Raw genomic sequence first — 21,445 nt, forward strand, 5'->3', positions numbered from 1 at the left:
GAAGACTAATCATGACACAAAAATTAGTTTTATGCAAAGCAAGTTATCAGGCTTAGAGGAAGATATGACAACCATGCAAGCAAATCATAATAAAGAGATAAACTCTATGCAGCATTGCTTGATGACCATAAAGGAAAAGGACGATAGAGTAAAAGATATGGAAGCTAATCAGATATGTCTTCAGAATAAGTTACTGACCATGGAGGAAGACCATGCTAGGGAAATCAATGCTATAAAGGTTGAGCACTCTAGTCAGATGGATGCCATTAAAATACAGTTTTAGAAATTTCAACAGCAATCGGAAGATGAAAGAAACCAATGAACGTCAATAGATCAGGGGCCTCCCTATCTGTTACAGCAAGCTCCATCTTGTTATGGGGTTCTTTGTTCCATTGAAGGTGACCTGGATAAAAGGGAAGTTAATAATCAGATTGATGCTCACACGGTTAAACCACCAGTCATAGAAGGTCAAGTTATAACTCATGGCACTTATGAGATTGATCCATCACCCTTGACAGGGCAGATGCAGAATGAAGAAAGACATGTCACACATATCTTACATACTTCATCTGAGAGTTTTGAAGCAGAAAGTTCCACGTCATCAGTGATACATCTTGCCACAAAGAAAAAGCGCAAGAGAAAATGAGAAGAAGATTTGATGCATCAGACGGCTGCGAGCAACTTGATTTTCGGATAGGGAAAAGTCCTACCATATGCAGAATTGGACATGGCACATCTGACAAGCAGCCGACAGATTTTCCTGAAAGCAGGCAAATGCTCAGTATACACTATATTGAACACATCTGATGCCATGGGGCATCCTCTGTATTTCTAACCCTACTCCTTGTTTTTTCAACATTTTCATTTCTGTTTTAGGATTAGATTTACTTTTTTATGTTGTTAGATAGTTAATAAATGAAGAGCTTATATCTTTCATGTGCTTAATGTTATATGATGATTTTTTGGATGGACACTACTTATATTTTGTTGTGTGTTGCATGAATGCAGATTCTGGATTCTCACATTCCTACAGTGCAGCAACGTGTCCCCAAGTGGAGCCAGATGTTGACCACTACGTGTCAACTACCCATAGCAGTACACCCCTTTTTCTTCGCAAAAGGGATAGCGCTTGATTGACGTGTTCGTGCCATTCAACAGTCATCGTCGACCTGATCATGTTATGTTGTAAACCCAGTCTGCATGTATAAATTGTAAATAATCTTAGCAGAGTTGAGTCATGTATATAAATTGCCTAGGTGGACCTAATTTTCTAGTGATAATCTATGCTCCGAAAGGTCTTTTGTCTCACCGATCCATGATCGGCAGAGTTTTCCTTCAGCCTAACCCCAAAGCCGGAATGGATTTTGTCATTAGAATCTTAGAGGAATCCTAATGTGTTGATCTACTAGATTATATTTGGTCACAGAACTGGGTGGTCCATGAGGGTCTATATCAAATGGGTTTTCTCCCTTGAGGTGTAAAATTGTAAAAGTCACGTGTCTTGAGGGTTAGAAAATGTTTTAATTCCCTCATAAGTCCTAAGTCCTAGGTCCTAGGTGATTTTTCCAAAGGCTAAGTTCGAGGATCCATTTAAAAATAAATTAAAAATTAAAAAATTAAAAAAATTGAAAAGATAAAAAACAATAAAAAAGGAATATATAAAAAAAAATAATAAAAAAAATAAAAAAATAAAATTAAAAAATTGAATTAAAAAATAAAAATAAAAATAATAATAAATAAAAATAAAAAAATAAAAAAAAATAAAATAAAAGCTTAAAAATAATAAAATAATAATATTTTGAGTAAATAAATGTAGAATTTCAATTTTTTAATGCATTAAAAAATTCGGCAGATGAGATTAAGAGATATCTTGATCCTCATCAGCGGTCGAGATCATTTTGACGTGGATCACTCGAACTAGCCGTTGGGAATTTTTCCTTTAAATAGGGTGCTAGGGGTCATTTGAGATCAGATTTCGATCTGTGAGTCTTGTGCTGAAGAAGCTCTCTTGTAAACCTTTTTTGGTGCTAATAAAGAAAGACTTTGGGGTTGAAATCTTGTTGGTGTTACTCTCTTGAAGTGCTGTGAGCTATTTTATTTTCTGCATATTTTAATTTTCAGCCATTAGTAACAACTCATTGTAGAGTATTGTTGAACACAGGTATCTTGTTCACTTGCTAGGGTTTGAATGGTATTAAGATTTTTGAAATAATGGCAGGTATCTCCATTGCATCTGAGATCTAGTACTGTTTTTCTCTCTTCATTGATGGTTGAAGTGAGCTGTGTAGGAAACCCTTATTGAAGAAGATCAGTGGGCGTTTGGGGAAGTTCTCGGCTGAACCAGCCAACTCCCGCAAGCATTCTCTTGCAGAGCCCAGCTAGTTTTGATCCTGGGTTTATCATTTAAGTTTGTTAAGTTTGTTTTTTTTTGTTTTTTGTTTTTTTGTTTTTTTTGATTTGCATGAGAGATTTCTGAAGTACTTCATAGTAAATCTGATATTCTGAAAATATTATGGAGGGTTACTGATAAATCTGGCTGTTGCAGGGTCACAAAACTGTAAATAATTTTCGCTGGTTCTTAGGGTTTCATTTATTTTTATTGTTTTCAGGTTCTGGTTGCTTGTTTCATTGTTTTCAGGTTGCAGGTACAGGTTTTCAATCTATCTAAAGAGCGTCAGTTATCTACTGGGGTTTTATTATTTGCAGGAAGTTTATTTTTTATGTGCTCCCCATTGATTTCCAACACAACCTGTATGCTACAAGGGAATCACTGCACTGCTTCATTTTTCTGCCTCTATCCATCTCCACGCTGCCTCTCTGCCTGATCTACGTGGTCTTCATAATTGCCGAAAGTGCTGGGCACTCATTCTCGCAGCTCTGCAGCGTTATCCGACAACTCTACGCAGCTTTCTATCAATGCAAAGCCATCCATCCATAACCGCTCCACGTATTGCTTAGCTTCTCAGACATCGCCAATGGCATCACCCTCGAATCTGTACCCATCCACGCTGCCCTGTAGCGATTCTCCATTCCAGCTCTTCACCCACAGATCTGCCCTCCCTCAATGCGTTTTACAGTCCATTCTCCATCCTCTCGCTGCAAATTCCCTGCGTGTTCTCCTCCAGCCTGCGGCAAGATCGTTTTTCCTGCGTTGACCATCGAATCCACCAGACCTGCTCACCTGCGCGCTGCGTCCCATCTGCATCCTCTTTGTCCGCCGTCGAAAGCATTCCGCCGTCAAAACCTGTACAAGACAGTAAGAACGCATATACGGGCCAGGTATTATTTCACGCGTTTGACGTATGGTAAACTTAGGTTTCGATTTTCATTTTTGTGACATGGTTAGGAATTAGTGTGGGTTCTTTTTTTTAAACTGGTTTGGGCTTTATAAAAATTGAAACAAAAAATTCGATTTTCATTTTAATTTTGGTTTTGTTGTGTTCGATTTTGACTTTAGATTTTATTTAAGCTTTGTTTAATCTTTATGCATTAGATTATTTTTTGATTTAGTTTTAAGTTTACATTATTTCTAGATTTATATAAAAGTAAAAAATTCATAAAAATTTTTATTCTAAAGTTTAGGTTTTAGATTTTAAATTTAGATTTGATTTCTTATAGTTTTAGTGCTAGATTAGATTAGATAGGATTTTATTTTTCATGTTTTTTAGTTTTAAGTTTAAAGTTTAAAAAAAAACCTAAAAATTTTAAAATTTTAAAATCATAAAAATTATAAAAAATATAAAATATAAAAAGCCCCTTTAGTTAGGGTTTTGGTTCTATTTTTGTTTAATTTTTTAGAACTAAAACTTTAGTTTTAGTTTAGATTTAAGTTTTTCTTTTAAATATATAACAATAAAAATTTATAAAAAATTATAAAATTATAAAAAAAGGAGTTTCTTTTCTTTTAAGTGTAGATTTTAATATCATTTAGATTTTTTTTATGTTTCATTTAGATTTGATTTTTGTTTTATCTAAAAAACATAAAAATATTTTGGAAATATTTTGCGAAGGATTTATCACGTTTTATCTTTTCTGCTGAGGCTAAAATTTTGATGTGAAATTAATGTTTATTATGTGATTTAGCATGCTTGAATGATCATGAATGTGATATCTGGTTAGCGTTTAAAATTACGTGGTTATTTAAAAGCACTTTATCTTTCGAAATTTTAAATTGCTGGAGTATCATTAGGCCATTAAGCTTTTTTTTTCGCATTTGATAAAAATTAATCTTTGTTTGAGTTATTTGATGATTAAATGATTGCTCTACATGGTTTACATTTCTGCAACATTTAGTAAGTAATCATTTAAACATTAGCTCCATAAGACACCGGTCTATAATTTAATAAAATCTATTTTGCGCTGGTTTCCTTTCGTGTCTCCCAAATCAACTGATTCACATTTGGTCATCCATTTTCCTATAGGGTCTACCCCCCTTAGTCGCGGGAGACAGGCTTAAACGGAGATATCGGGGATCAGGGTGACAACCCCTGATCTGAGCGTTGTCGTGACGATCCGTGCGACAACACCTATCATCCATTGTCTCTACGCCATCCGCTGCCAAACAAATCGAACATGACTACCCACGTCTTCCCAACCGCTGTCGTTCCCTGCTGCACCTCCGCCATCAATTTTGTTTTTGTTGCCTTCTTGTCATGCACCAGTGGTAGACCGTCCTTTGACCCTCCACGTTGCCTGTACACCATAGGCCCTCCTTTGATCCTATCCGTCCTTCTTGTCCGTCCCTATTTGTCCACCTCTGCAGCCAAGGCAACATCCAAAACCATTTCCCGTTTTCATGCTGCTCTTGTCCGCTAACCCTGTTGCTGCTGCTGCTGCTGCAAAAAATTGCCGCCAGACATCTCTCATCGACCCAACCTTTCGCCATTCCAATAAGGTTAAACGCCGCAATCTCCGTCGTCAAACACCGTGTCTGAAAGTCAAGGGCGACGTCCGTTGGTAAATTGTAACCCATCAATGGCCAAAACCGTAACCGTCAGTCACATCTATTTTTTTTTTTAATTTCAATTTGTAAAAAAAAAATATAACCTTTACATAGTTGACATGGGTTGATAATCTTATTTTTTTCCCCAGGAAAAATCGTAATCTTTCATTATTTTTGAAAAATTACATATAGTAGATGCTTGGTAGCATATGCATCATTGGCCCTTGGCCATCTCAGTGTGTATCAGTCAAAAATAGATCTCTGTCTGTCCAAAAATGGTGTTGGTGTGTCAATCATAAATCACCACGTAGGGTGATAGCATAAGAGAGTCTGGTAAATAAAGTATCATAACTGTTATCTACAAAATACATTCACCACGCAGGGCGATGTCCATAATATATAGTCTGAAAATGAAATATATACTAAAATATGTACAATGTAAAAACTGTGCAAGTCAAAAAATAAGATTAGGGTCTCTCAGCCCTATGATATGTCTGATCGATATACGGCCTGTGATAGTATTGGTACTCATCAGTACCCCTCTGCTCCTGTATCATCCACTGGCCTCTGGGTAGTAGCGTGGCCTCCTTGGAAAGCCTGTCAGCACTGCAGTTATATTCCCTGTAAATATGATGACAAGAGATGGAGTTAAACTGTGCTTTGAAAATGTTCACTTCATCCAAAATATTTCTGAGAGTGTGTGCATGGCAGGAAGTGATGTTATTGAACCAATTAATAATGATTTTTGAGTCTCCAAAAATTTGAAGATTGTTGCAGTCATGGCCAAGTGAAAAGTGCAGTAAATGGCGAAGAGTGATTAATTCTGCAAAATTGTTTGTCCCTTCTCCGAGTCCCATCTTGACCTTGAAGTGATGCTGTTTAGATAGGAAAAATAGGAATCCTCCCCCACACCCTTGGTTCTGTGCAGCATCGTCAAAATATGCCTAGGGTGTAGATTTGTCTATGGGATCGGGTGCAAGTGATCTCCTAGGGCGGGGCCTAATGAGATCAGGTAGTTCATGTTAAGATGAGATGATCTTGGCTGTAATATACTGCCATCTAGCTACATCTTCATTGAAAATTATTCAGTTCCGTGTCAGCCAAATATTCCAGCATATGAGAAGAGGGCGACAGATCAACTTTGATCCATGGTACGCACTAAACCAGTTTTTCTAGGCATGGTTGATGTTCTCCCCCTCCCATCTACCGGACAATTGAATCGATGAGGAGATAGACTGCCAGAGGTTAATCGATGATTCACAATTTTAAAAAAGATGTTTTATCGATTCAGATGATTTTTTGCAGAGGACACACCAGTGTGGTCCATGAAGGGTGTGGTGTGTTAAGGATTCCCCAGTGGGAACTTTATTGCTGAGCATGCACCAGAAGAATAGCTTGGTTCGCAGAGGGGAGTTTAACTTCCATATGCTCTGCCACCAATCGTGAATCTGCTCCGGCTGTCTGTTAGTAATCAGCCTGAGGTAACCAGCTTTTGGAGTGTATATTCCATTCTCCGCAAGGCTCCATATGAGTTCATCAGGTCCCTCCTTGATTCTGATGTGACATTCACTCAGTGCTGATATGTAGATTTGCCACAATTGGTGCCAATGGGGAGGGATATTGAGCTGATGAGCAGATTTCCAACCTTGTGCAAAAATGGTGGTATTCCCTTGATCTGCAATGTGAGCAATAACTCTGATATCTTGCTGATTTAGATGCTGAATTAATTCTCTCGGCAGGTGGTACTTGCCTCCCCCCCCAGTCCAGGGATCCAGACTGATGCGCATTTTTGATCCATCGTTTATCCTCCAGGCCAAATGATTTCGAATGATAGGAAGGGAGTGAAGCAGGGCTTTCGAGACAGATGATATACTAGTGCTCGGCCATCGAGGCAATCACACCCAATCCATGATCTAAAGAGGCCAGATATATTTATGATAAGTGACAGAGGTCCAGAGGTTCTGTCCAGTTAGAAGAGTCCAACCCATTTTAGCTGCAAGTGCTTGAGCAAAAAGATTTAAGTCTTTTAATCCCCAACCTCCCCATTTTTTGGGCAAGGCGATCTTGTTCCAGCTGACCCAAGCAAAAATCTTCTTATCTTGTTGTCCATTCCAAAGATATCTGCTGCAAATCTGTTGAAGACGGGCAAGGATGTTCCTAGGGATCCATGCCAATGCCATCCAGAAGATAGGTGTAGCCTCCAGTACTGATTTGATGAGCACTAGTCTACCTGCTCTGGATAAGAATCTATGGCACCAATTTGAGAGCCTTTTTTCCAACTTGATGACCAGCCAGATCCAGTCCGCAATTTTTTGGCTGAGGGGTTTGATCCAGAATCCCAGGTATTTAAAACCCCGATCTAGAGGGAGAATACAGTATGGGAAGTGTTGTTGAGCAAAACGAGACTCTTGGATGGATGTGTGGGCTAATGTAATAGTGGATTTCCCATGGTTAGCCAACATACCAGTAGCCCGGGAGAATAGGGAAAGAACATTGGAGAAGGAAGCAGAGTCTCTGATACTACCATCAAGGAAAATGAGGACATCATCAACAAATAGGTGGGTGAGGTGACAAAGATCATTTATTTTGAGTCCACATAGTCTACCATTCCTCTTTGCCTGTGCAAGGAGCCTGCTGAGTCCTTCCATGACAATCAGGAAAAGTAAGGGGGAGAGGGGACAACCTTGCCTGAGTCCCCTTTCTGCATGAAAAAAATGAGAGGTTGATCCATTTATGAGGACACTAAAAGTTGGAGTAGTGATGCAAGACATGATCCAGGTGGTGAAAGCATGCGGGAAGCCAAGGTGAATGAGAAGCATTTTGATGTAAAGCTAGCTAACTCGATCGAAAGCTTTTGCCAGGTCAATTTTTAGAATGATACCCTTAAGCTTTTTGGACCTGATTGAGTGAATGGCCTCATGGGCCGTGCCAATGGCTTCATGAATTTGTCTATGCTCAAGGAAGGCAAACTGTTTGAAAGATATATGATGAGAGAGAATGGGTCTGATCCTGTTGGCAATGACCTTTGCAATGATCTTGTAGAGACAATTGCAAAGGGAGATGGGGCGAAAGTCATTGAAAGATGTTGGAGAGTCAGACTTGGGAATAAGGGCAATGAAGGTGGAATTAATGGCATCATATAGTTTACCCGAGGTCCTGCATTCCTCCACAACATTTAGCAGGTCTTGTCCCAAGAGTTCATAAAAGGCAAGATAAAATTCGATCGTCCATCCATCTGGCCCTGGACTTTTATCTTTTTAAAACCATTTCAGAGTCCCTTCAAGTTCACCAGATGTCACTGGTGAGTTGAGCTCTTCTGCCACATCTTCCTCCATAAACCGAGGAAATTGTCCAGCAACTTGAATGATTTCCGCGAGGTTTGACCCTTGGGGGGATTTATATAGATTCTGGAAGTGAGAGGTGCCCAAAAGGGAAAGCTTATTGTAGGTATCTGCCACACCTCCATCAAGTAAGGGCAGGTTCCAAATAGTGTTAGATACCTTTCTTCCCTTGGCATAGTTCTGAAAGAATTTGTATTATCATCTCTTGCTTGTAGCCAGATGGCCCTGCTCTTTAGTCTCCAGGTTTCCTCTCTTTCCTTCAATATCCTTTCCTTCTGTTTCTCAAGCTCAATTAGGTGGGATTTTTCACTTGCAGATGTAAATCCCATGTTACGGTCATCCATAAGCTCACTCAGCTCTGTCTCAATCTGAGATAAAGTGTGGTCATCCCTCTTATTTTTCTCTTTGGCCCAGGAGATGGATAGGTGCTTGAGCTGAGACAGATTGTGATAGAACCCCTCAGCTAGGGATCTGTGTCTCAATATGGGATTTGCCTTCCAGAAGTCAGTGACCAATTTGGTGTATCCAGGGTCCTGTAGCCATACATGATTGAATTTAAAGGGAGGCCTGGGCTTTGGATGGGGGCCGAGGATCTCCAAGTATATGGGAGAGTGATCAGATATACCCCCGGAGCCCACCCATTGCCTATATCGATGCAACAGATGAAAAAGAGGCACCTTAATCAGGAAACGATCTAGCCTTCTAGCTAGAGCTGCTTCCCCCACCCTTCTATTCCTCCAAGTAGGAAGGGGCTTGTTCATGGGGACATCTGCAAGATTATGCTGCTCCAATAGATTCATCATGTACCCTGAGAGAGGATCCACTTGAGCTTGGGATCCCCATGATTCCCCAAAACCTAGGGAGAAATTGAGGTCACCCCCGAGGACCAGATGATCAGGGGAAGTGATTGAAAGGTTGAGAAAGTGCTGCCAAAAATCCTCTCGTTGATGACAGGGTCCATATATGTTAATGACCCGAAGATTCATGCCAAGATCGGCCGAGAAAATGTCCATTCCGATAAACCCCGATCCACCCCAAGATGATAATACCTTAATGGAACGAGGGTTGTATCCAATGGCTAATCCCCCAGAACGTCCCATTGCATCAAGGGAGTAAAAGTTCCAGCCAGATTTTAAGGAAGTCAATGTTCTGGTTATGAGTTCAGCATCTCCCAGGGTTTCTTGCAGCATAATGATGTCTACAGGCTTAGCTTCGAATAACCTATGCAGGGCTAGTTTTTTGGAGGCACTAGCCATACCTCTGCAGTTAAATGAGAGGCACTTCATGGGGGAAACTTCCCCGGGGTGTTTAGTGCTCTAAGAACCCCTTCCAAGGTAGATTGTTTACCAGAGACAACTTCTGCCCCAGCCTTTTGAATGGCTTTAGAGAGATAGGATTTTCGGCCTCGAGATGAATGAACAATAGAACCAGGGAGGGTGAGTCCTAGCCCTATATAGTGAGTGGAAAGACCATTGAGATGCGAACGAGAGCACAAATTATATTTATGAGGCAGTTCAGTCCCATCAGAGGGAGGGGAAGGGTTGGAGGGTGGAGGTGGTAAAGAAGGAGCGGTGGTAGCTATGGTGGGCGAAGACAGGTCGAGATTACAGGGTATAGCAGAAGTGTTTAAAATGGATGAAGATACAAGAAATGAACTGCATGAATGTGAAACAGGAAGTGAGGGGAGAGGAGTACCCGCTTTTTTCGTAGCCTCGGTAGTAGCTCGTGATTGCGTCAAAGGAGGAGATGGTGTCTTGTGAGCACCTTCTGCAGCCAAGGGAGTACCAATCCGAACAGAGGCCCAGGGAGCCGATACAGGAGTGCAATCCAGAGGGGAGACTGCTTGTCCCTTTGAAGTACTTGGGGCGCTCGGAGGATCAGGTGATTTCTTGATCAATGGACATTCCTTGAAAATGTACCCCACTTTGTGGCAGCGGAACATGACTCCTTCGTAGTCCAGAATTTGTACCTGAGAGAAATGCCTCCATTGGAGAGTGATTTTTTCCTCCAGACCCTCACGTGTATCCAGATGAACCAGAATTCATGCTAGGGTTCGATTCTTGGTCTGAACATATGACTTGTCGTGGTCCAAGTAGGTGCCGAGTGTGTTTCCAATCCTGACGAAGACCTCTTCAGACCAATACTGCAGAGGGAGTCCAGGTAGCCGAACCCAAAGTGGCCCTGCCCCAATCTGCTCCCTTTCTGGATCAAAAAGAGGGCTCCAACGCTTGAGGAGAACTGGGGCCATCTCAATATGCCAGTACCGGGCAAGAACCAGATCAGTGTATTCCTCCTTTGCGAAGTGCAATGCAAACCAACCCTATGGAAGGACCTGTACTTCTGGCAATTCTTAGAGGGTATTGCCCCAAATTTCGCACACCCAAAGAGTCAATCTATCCGCCGTATATGCCCTACCACAGACATGTCCAACCAGGACAGAGCCGGCCTTATTAGCGGCTTCCCCCATTGCTATACCCTCTCTAAAGCAAATGGTGAAGTCCTTTGTCGAAACCTTCATGCACTTGCTTTTTCGCTTTCCGATCCGGGTAGCTGATGGATGATCCTGTAACGGGTCTAAGGAGGCGTTCCATTCCTGTTGAATTTGTGCTGCTGATTTTACCCTAATCACGAGCGTTTCAAAACACCGAGACGGTGAATTTGCAGAGGAGGGCGGATTATTGCCAGGGATTGAAGGGTCTCCTGTAGGCTGAACTGAACGCAGTGTCGAGCTCGTCGGGTGGAGATGACCAACCGGAGGGTTTGGCTCGAAAGAAGGTGAGGGCGGCGAGATCGCAGTGAGCAAGTGTAGGGTACCAGGGGATAACGGCTGGCAATCAAGTGCAGGTGAATCGATAGAAAGGGAACCAAAATGGAGTGATGAAGTGTTGAGGCCGGGTTGATAATCTTATATATATATTATTAAATATAACCTATATTAAATAATTTTAATATGGTTATATATATTAATATATTTATTTAAAAGATTATTTATTATTAAAAAAACAACTTATAATAAATTAAAAAAATAAATATATTTATATAAAAAATATTATTAAAAATAAATAGAGTTATTTAAAAAAATAGAGTTATTAAAAAAATTAAAAAAATAAATAAATAAAAAATTCCAAGGGAATATTATTAATGAGCTATAAGACGAGAGGATGGCCAGATTATATACGTCGAGATGACAGACACTAAGTGAAGAAAATATAATTCATAACAAGTAAATAAATAAAATAAATGTAATATCAAATAATTAAATATTGATTATGTTAAATAGTCATTAAGTGAAAAGGCATGTCTAAAGACATGCCCATTCACGGAAGGACCCCTGCTTAGGTATATATATGCGGGTCCTCTTTGTAACGTTCATCACTTGTACAATTTATATATATAATAAATTATTATTATTAAATACCTCGTGTATTTTTACATTCAAGTCTCCAAGCTATCAATTTTTATGCTTCAAACAGAGTCTAGATTTACTTTGATGCAAGACCTTTGCTCTATCAAGGAGACCTATGCAACTCTTTGCTAGCCCTAAGGAAGCAACAATTCAACTACAATTGGTATTTATACTTTGCTTGGCAAGAAGTGATGGAGATTCGAGGATGCAAGGTTCAAAACGAGCCTCTAGGAACATTCATTCACAATATCTAATGAGTAATGCATGCAATGCTTCAATAATCCCAATGTTTCATGAATTCACATCAATTTAGGGCACATGTAAAATTATGACAAGACATTCCACACATTAGTCATGCAACAATGTAAAGAAATAACGTCAAAATAACACTTACAAGATAAATTAAATATATCCATCCATCACATTTGCAAATAGAAGTTTCATGACAAGATAGCGAAAATCCCAAACATCAAAATGTATCAATAACTACTACCAATTTCGTCCATCAATTGCAGGTCTGAATTCTTTTTACAAGAGAAATCCCAATCCAAATGATGATGAGTTACAAATGAGGCTCTCCTGGTATTTATATGAGCCTTTAGAAGTTCGATTTGGTCTAATTAGCCTAATTAAGCCCCTAAAATCACTTTAATGTGCAAAATAACAACCCTATTGGTGACAAGCCCACCAAATAGCTTAATAAGTGTAAAACAAGCCTTCCTAATGAGGCTCAAATGATGTAATAATGATGCAAAGGGTCATCGAAAGGCCAAGATAATTCCTCCATGTGCCATGATGAAGAGGAGGGCTCCCAAAATGATGACCAAGGTGGTGGCCCCTCGGTTTCCAAGAAAAACTTTTGTGGTGCTCCCAAGTGGCTGTGGGGCGCAATCAATGGTCTCATGGGTCTTCAACTAGATCAAACATGTCAATGCTCCATCAAGAAGGGCTAGAAATGACACATGCCCTCCCATGTCTCTTCGAATTAGACAAAACCCCAGTTGGGCCTTGGATCTGTTGCCAAGTGTCATGTGCAAATGTGTGGCCTGCTGGGCAACGTGGTCCAAGTGCATCATCATCTCTGTATGGCCGGGGCACGAACAAGTAATGAGTGGTGTTGGAGAAGCCCCTGGCATGGAAAATGACGGTCTACTGTGGTGGAGGCCCATGGCTCTCAACGCTCACCCTACAAGTGCCATTATGACCCTCTAGAGGGCTTAGACCCTGTATAGGGAGACCAAGTCCAAATGGAGACCCACCTGCAATCCTGTATAAGATCCAATGCGTCTCCTCACCTTCTAGTACAACAATCCATTAGTGCAATTGAGTAAATAAGCTTGCAAACCAGGGGCAAAAGTGGACACTTCATAGTGGCATGCCCTTCCAAATGGGCTTTAGAGTGTACAAGTGTCACCAAGCTCAACAAGAGAGGTTAATAAAGGACCCTATTAGGTGGTTTCAGCCTCTAAGGGAGTAACAAGTCCATGGTACATCCGTCAAATGGCAGGTGTCATGTGAAATGATGGCGGAACAGATGGTACAAGGGTAGCTACAAGGAAAGCTCCAAGGCACATGCCATGGTACAAGGGCACAAACGTGGATCCGGAAGGGAAAAGTTCAAAAGTGTGAAAATGGGTTATAATGAGCAGAGGGGAGTGATATATATGGTGTTGGGAAGTGGGACCACGCAACCAAAATTAGAGTTTCCCATATTGTGCCACTCTTAAAGCTAGTAGCCAATAGTGGAGATCCCACAGGACTCGGATACAAGATTAACCACCAAGTTGGGACAAGGGGATAAGAGTACAGACCAAGCCTATTCTTTCTGCCGAATCCCCCCACTAATCCATGCCCAAATGTGTCCAATAAAAACAAGCATAAACACCTAATTACGTAATGAAAAGCCATACCTTCGGGGTTGGACGGCCCACCTTCAAACATACAATCATAACAGATGGGCGAGGGCACATAATGGCTGGCTCAGGTGGCGGAGAATGGTGGCACATCGAGCTATCTGGTTGTTGTAAGCACCTGCTGGCCGTCGGCTGAAGACAAATCTGGGAGAAAAATTCTCCTATAGGGGTCACCCACTGGTGGTGGGTAACAATGCCATTAACCCAGAGTCAGAGTAAATACATTTTCTTATTGGATCATGTTTGGAAGAGTGAAACACTTTTCCAATCAAACTGTATTTATTATAATCTCCATGGCATGGATATGCTGAAGGTAGCACAGTTATGTCTGGGCTATAAGCTGGCATTGCACATTGCCATTCACAGTGAATTGCCATTTGTTCATGATGTATCATTTCTGCTTCTCATATCAACTGCAGAATTGTAAGCTGATAACCTTCTAAACCTATACATTTACAGTAATGTATTCTTAACTGATCACCTTTAATGAAAAAATTCTGACTAATGCAGATACCTGATTGATCAGCTGGAGGAGTATGGAACTGTAAATGCTTCAGATGGGGTAAGAATTTTGATGTTTGTATAAAGCATAGTCTTATCTTAATGATGTTATGCTGTTGGCCACTCTTCCATTTGTATCACTCTTTCATGTGCACACTTAAGTTGGATGCTTTGATTTATGGTACAGGATTTTGTTGAGATACTGAGACTAATAGCTGAGGTAGTGACTTATGGGGATCAGCACGATCCTTCAATTTTTGAGTAAGAAATTGCCCTGAAGTTTATAACTTTTCATCTTTTGCTTCTTGACAACTGAACCCAAATTAAATAATTATGTTCCATGCATGTAGGTTGTTTATGGAGAAGCAGATAATGGCACAATTTGTACGTATTTTAAACATAAGCAAAAATTCTGGTGTTACCATACAGTTGCTACAAACATTGAGTATTATGATCCAGAACTTGCGTAATGAACATGCAATTTGTAAGCTACAACAATATAATTTTAGAATATTCATCGTCTTTGCATTCTATTAATTTTGTGTTGATTTAAACATGAAAGGCTTATGGAATTTGTTCAAAAGTCATGATGTCTTCTTTCTGCAGATTACTTGTTCAGCAATGAGTACATTAATTATCTCATAACATATCCATTTGAATTCGAGAATGAGGAGCTAGTGCCTTACTACATATCCTTTTTAAGGTTCTTGTTGGAGCTCTTGGTTAAACTTTTGTTCCAGTTTTTCATTTCTCACATTTGACAAGAACTTACTGAACTCACCTGCATTCCTTCTATGTTAAAGATTATGCGTGTGGTAGGTGCCATCATGTAAGGTGTAGTTATAAACTCTAAATGACTTTTCTTGGAAGAAACCTAAAGTATACGAATCTGTCTATATGTTATCTGACTGTTGTTCTTTGTGGTTTTGATGTTAGGACAATAAGTGGAAAGCTGGACAGAAACACAATTTCTCTTCTTGTTAAGACTCAACATGTAAGTTTGTGAAAAGCTTGGTATGATATGCTGTTAATTTGACATGCTTTCTTTTTCAACAATAAAAAGAAGGATTTGCGATTCAATGGAAAAATCTTGAAGCTTAATACATTTGAATTAAAATTCTGGATGATCCCATGTCCATACTTGCTGAAGTCCATCCAAATCTAACCTTTAGCGATGGGGATCATGCATGTCAATGTACTGGTACTCTGTTCTTTAATAATTTTTCCAGTATAAAGAATGCTGGGGCTTTTTGAAACGGAATTAAAGTTGGACATGCAATTATTAAGATACTTGCAATGGTGATGTAATTAAAAGTCTTATTTGTTGCTAATTCAGATTCTGGCAGTTTAAGCTTCACATAATTATCTACCAGAAGCTTCAATCTGGTCTATTGTTCTCCCTGGAAGTGACTGGAGATGATTCTTTATGGCTAATGATTACACTCTAGGGGAAAATTGAGGACATTCTTAACAGGTTTCTGCATGAGATACTTTCAGTCATGAAACTTTCACGAGAGTTGTTAAAATTGAAATGCTTCCTGATGTGACCCTTACTGATTTGATCTTGAGGCCTTTACAGCTTCAATCCTTCATTTGTTTTCATTGATATTTAGCATTTTTCTGCGATTATCTATATGCGCTAAAATACAGTTTTGTTCTGTTGGATGGTGAAATGACCCCACCTATTGTGAAAATCTCCAAAATCAATAATCTACTAGTCTCCTGCAAATGTCCTATGAACATGGCTTGAAATTGCATGAGAGTCGAGACAAAGCATCAAACAATGACCTTTGGCATCTTATAGACTTTTCTTATGTTTTTTATTTGCAAAAACATAGCCAAAACTCACAGCAAAGCAAAGAAAAGAAATTTGGATAGGCAAAAATAGGCTGGCTTAAATCTAGAAGTAATGGTATGCAAGTATACGAAGAGATTGCTGGAAATGTACATGTACTGTACCCTGATTTGTATTAATTTATATTGAGAACAGAATTGTGGGGAGAGTCCTGCAAATGTCCAATGAGCATGGCTTGAAATTGCATGAGAGTCGAGACAAAGAATCAAACAATGACCTTTGGCATCTTATAGACTTTTCTTATGTGTTTTGATTTGCAAAAACATAGCCAAAACTCACAGCAAAGCAAAGAAAAGAAATTTGGATAGGCAAAAATAGGCTGGCTTAAATCTAGAAGTAATGATATGCAAATATACGAAGAGATTGCTGGAAATGTACATGTACTGTACCCTGATTTGTATTAATTTATATTGAGTACAGAATTGTGGGGAGAGTGATTAAAGTTGACCATGTCTCTAGTAATAAACAACAAAGAAGTCTCCCAAAATAGATGAGTATAGAGTACAATATAATACATGTGAACAGATTTTAACACAAGTCTCATTAATTGTGACATGGACTGACTATAGAACTGTGACGTGGGTGACCTATAGTGGGCCCTGTTGCTGCCTTGCTTACACACCTAAGTTAATATGGGAAAAATCCTCAACCCCACTAGGTGTGGGCTTTGTTTCAAAGCTCAGAATTGGGGCTATCACCTAATCCCAATTCCCTCCATCTAGGCTTTATCCTAGCTAAAGCTAAGGGGGGTCGACCCTAAGGAACATGCTAAGGAAGACTTGTTAGACTCAACAAGTTCTAGGAGATTGTTAATTAATCAATTAAAGCATTCACCATTAAAATACTTGAAAAACAATCTTGAAGCATAAATAAATCAACAAGTATAAAAGACCATGAACATATAACCATCAATGACATAAAATAGATCGATGAAATTCAACAATATATCCTGCAAGGAAAAGTAATGTGAGTAGAGTCTAGACCAGTGCTATTAGATATAAACTTGCAAGCGATAAATATGCTCAAATAAATGACAATACTTGCAATAAAAGAAATGCTTTCACGTAATATCACCAATTTTGATTTTTCACTTGAGGAGGTCAACAAGATCCTTGGGGTGGTGCTAAGCATAGCACGATTTTGTAATCTGGGCATTGGAGATATTTTTGGCGTATGGGACTTAGGAGAAATATAAAATTGCAGCTCTAGAGGAATGTGGGGACCACAAGAGAAGTAAATTCGACTCAATGGAGCAATTCAAACTTTCTAGAGGAGAGAGAGAGAGAAAGGGTGCGGACTAGCGGAGAGTGAGGGCCACCATGGAGGAGAGGGCCAACAATTATAAATAGAGCATGGAGGCTCTCAGTTGGACACCTTTGATCATTTCATAATTCAACACTAGTTCTCTTGAGCTGCTTAACCAAGACAACCCGTGCTGTTCTGCACAAGGGATTTCCGAGCAAGAATTCCACCCTCATTTTAGAGAACTTCAAGTGTCTCCCTAGTGAGGCAATTTGTGGAGCTCAATTTAGAGCTTCCATTGGACATCATAGTAGGAGTTTACTCAGCAGTGCACATTTCTTGGGCGTAGAGGTATTTTTGTGGAGCGCATTGTGGGAGCAAGTGTGGGTTAGAGGCTCTGTGTTTTTGCAAGAAATTCTCTTATTATTAGACTGAAGTTTGGACAGTGATTTGCTGGGCTGGATTGGAGACTATCAATTGGGTCGATTTTTCTGTCTTTTGACAGGGACACATAAGTTAATTTGTGGTGCTTGGCGAAGGAGATTCCTGGGGAATTCCTCTTCGGGAATTTACAGGAAATTTCCTTGAGGGAGTACAAAACTCTGGAGTGATTTTAAGGGTTGAAGGTACTTGCTTCATTGTGGGACGAATTTGTCTTCCTAGGGCCTCCGCAGTCAATTTTTTGGGCTCAACTTGTAGCAGCAAAATCACTTAGAGCTAGTGGGATTTGAAGATTGGACTCTCACTTCTCTTTGGGGAGAAATATTGCAGGGATTTCCACCTAAGAGGAGGGGATTGGAGCAAAGATTTAGCAAAGATTTCTGAACTGGGTGTTGGGCCAGCAGTTGGAGGAGAACGCCCCAATTTTGGGTCATTTCGAGTCGGTGGATTCATGCAAAAGCCTTTCTGGGTTTTTGTGGGTTTGGTGAGAGGAGCCCGAGGTTATTTTTGCAGAATTTTCTTGGCAATATTTTTGGCCGAAATCAATGTTCTAGTCAGCATCCAGTAGCATAAATCACTGGAGGAGGGCGCAGTTCACTTCGGGACCACTTCCAGCACTTGGGTCCATGAGATATTTCTGGGTTATTCTGGGTCCCTTGTGGGGAGGCTCTAGGTAATTTCCTGGAATTTTTTGAGTAGTTTAGAGGCCTGAAATGTTAGAAAATCGGAAAGGCTGAAAGATTTTATTATATAGATAATTACTTGTGATTCTTTTATCTTTGTGTTCTTCTTTTATCTTTTAGTTCATCAAGCAATTACCAAAACAATAGCACAAGGACAATAGATGTAGGCGGACAGCCAGGGAAAAACCCTTATCTAGGGGAAAACCTAGTCAACAACTCTTCCTTCAATAGTTTATCGAGATTATCCAAGACTCTTGACCTAGACAAAGACTACCTCCAGACCAAGTCAACCCTCAATCCTTCTTGCAGATGATAACCCTTCAAAAGCAACGTCGACCTAGCAACATCAAATTGCAGTAGCAGCTTCGACCCAGTGGCAGCGGCAGTAGCTTCGACTAGACAAAGAGAACTTTGATCTCCCTAGATACTCCTTAGAAGTGAGAGATGGATGGCCCAAAATTTCGATCTTGGTGTCTTTTATCTTCCTCCCAAATCTCGCACTCCTTTCTAGCTTTTTTCCAGCTCTTCTTCAACTTCGCATTTCCCAGCTTCGAACTTCAAGATATCGAACTATGAAAGAGAGAGTGAATTTCTCCAAATGAATTCAAATTGCCTTATATATATAGCCTTCCATGAGGTCGAATTGCCCTTCTTGAGGCTGACTTGATCTTCTTGAGGCCGACTTGGTGTGGAGGTGACAAAATTCATTTTTGACTCAAAAATAATTCTTTTTACATGATTCAAAGCCCAAGAAGGGTCTCTTTTAATGGATAATGACTCAGAATAAATCCTAGAAGTCCTCAATGGGGATTTTGACCTAAAACAACACGACCCAAGCATGAAACCCATGCTTTAATAAGTCATAATAATAATAATAAAAATATTTTCTTCATTCTTTTGATAAGTACATTTCATTGTGACTCAAATACATTTATGAAGACCGAACCTTGTCACATATTTCAACACTCCCTCTTAACTAGGGAGGTATTCATAAGTACAAGTACAAGGAAGATCTCAGAAGACATGAACCATGAACAATTTAGGCACTGCAACACCATGGACTAGATTCTTGACCAGGGCAATCTATCCAGGTGCGACTAAGATGGACTAAAGCTTTCAGCCTCTCTAGGTACCATCATGCTTATTTGCTAATCATCAACCTAGGGATCTAGGTGCGTATCTGAGGTCAGAGCTCTATGACCAACGCCACCTCCCTACTTCGGGAACTAGACATCAACACAAAGTGTCGACTAGATGTCCTCCCAAGCAATGTGTCTCACACACAAAGCCTCAACTTTCTTGATTATTCCAATCGGTAACAAATCCTTCCTGATCAAACAGATCGGTAACAAATCTCTCTCATGTAACCTGCATGCTATCAAACGTCAGAGAGATTTACCTGTACAAACATAACCCCAATTAGTAACAACTTTTCAAATGTACATAAGTAAACACAAACCTCCGGGGTCTTCCAGAAAACTAGATGTTGCTTCTCAATTTATCACAGTAGGACTTTTAGATGATTCTTGACAAAAGATTCCTCAATCATACATTTTATTTTCCTACTTCACATGCAGCAAAATATTCTTCATATATCCGGCTTTTCTTATTTCAGCAGCCCCTCAAAATGCATTCTCTAATTTTCTTCTTTCAAGGTGTTCAACATGACTATTATATGCCTTCCCTCTCAACTTAGGGAGATACATTTCATCCAAACTCCCTCTGAACTTAGGGATATTTCTTTTATCAGAGCTCCCTCTCAACTTAGGGAGTTCAACCTCTTTTCTACGACATTAGAGAATCCTTCATGGCTTCCATCCTTCTTATCAGAGTTATCATGGTCATCATCATTCACATAACTTTCTTCATCGTGCTTATCCTATCAACTCTACTTTATGAGCATCTTCACCATCTTGAAGATTATGTACCTGCACAACTTAGATAACAAGTACACCCAAATCTATAGAAGCATGAAGTTAAATTATTTCAGAATCATACAATAATGGAAGAATTTTATAAGCATAATCAACAAGAGACTTTATTACTATTTTTCAACTTCTTTCCCAGGTTTTGTTACAAACCCTGAATCACATTAACAACTCAATCAAGGTATCGATCTCATTATATCAAGGGCTTCAACATTTCTTTCAGAGATATGACAAACTCTTTTATAACATATAGCAAACCCTCGAATCAATTCAAACAAGTATGATTCATCTAACAACTTTAGAATTCATATGTTAGACTTCCTACTAGGATTTTGTGCAAAACCCTAGATTTCATACATGAGCTTTAACAATCTAAACTAATCACAAATCAATTCAAAGTAACAACATGAGTAGCTTCCACTGGGGTTTGTTGTAAACCCTAGATTTTACTAATTCTCAACAACCACAATATAATTTTCAGATTTTATCAACTTTTCATAAATCCTAGATTATCACATTGTCATCATATATCAGAGATTTTAACTTCTACTAAGGTTTAGTTACAAAACCCTAGAATTTACAAATACTATCATTCTAGAGAATCAAAATTCGACTAGGGCTTAGTTCCAAACCCTAGGACTCATGACCATCAACAATTAGGTCAACTCATACATCTAGGATTCCATCATGCACAAGCATATCATAACATGTGTTAGCCAAACCCAAAAACACAAATATCAATAAAAGTGAGACATATAACAAACTTGATTAGACTAGGGTTTGATTGGACAAACACACATACCATGGATTTCATTCCTAGGACAATATCTAAAATAAGGGTCTTGCTTATACACCCTACCAAACCCTAATGATCTAGGGTTTCAATACAAAATATAACAAACCCTAAATTATCAATACTTCAAAGGTTCGGGATTTCAGACATTACCATTCAACCCTAACAAGTTAGGGTTTTCATAACCATACCAAAACCCCAAACATGACATTATCAAAGCATCAAGCATTTTCATCAATAACCCTAAGTAGGCTAGGGTTTCACACATTATCATCGACATACCCTTAAGTTAGGGTTTTCACAAAGAACCTTTCTAGGGTTCCACAAGAGTAATCAAAGATATGAGGAGGGTAGATTTATCTAATGATGAATCACCCAATCAAGAATCTTTAAGATTCAA

The 21,445-nt window shown here is 39.4% G+C and overlaps 1 protein-coding gene across 3 annotated transcripts in view; it reads left to right on the plus strand.

Annotated features, from left to right (window-relative positions):
• The window catches only part of LOC149191873 (protein TRANSPARENT TESTA 9-like), a 488,249-nt gene that overhangs the window by 41,700 nt on the left and 425,104 nt on the right, over positions 1 to 21,445 (plus strand). For all 3 annotated transcript variants that reach the window (XM_089404399.1, XM_089404398.1, XM_089404400.1), the window contains exons 2-6: positions 14,113 to 14,164; positions 14,291 to 14,364; positions 14,454 to 14,587; positions 14,710 to 14,806; positions 15,040 to 15,097. In XM_089404399.1, the coding sequence (XP_089260525.1) occupies positions 14,113 to 14,164; positions 14,291 to 14,364; positions 14,454 to 14,587; positions 14,710 to 14,806; positions 15,040 to 15,097 (415 nt within the window). The remainder of the gene's footprint in view (positions 1 to 14,112; positions 14,165 to 14,290; positions 14,365 to 14,453; positions 14,588 to 14,709; positions 14,807 to 15,039; positions 15,098 to 21,445) is intronic.

This window comes from Pinus tabuliformis, chromosome 2_2, assembly GCF_031772625.1.
Source record: "Pinus tabuliformis cultivar Carrire ecotype Pingquan chromosome 2_2, CPIR1, whole genome shotgun sequence".
Classification (NCBI taxonomy): domain Eukaryota; kingdom Viridiplantae; phylum Streptophyta; class Pinopsida; order Pinales; family Pinaceae; genus Pinus; species Pinus tabuliformis.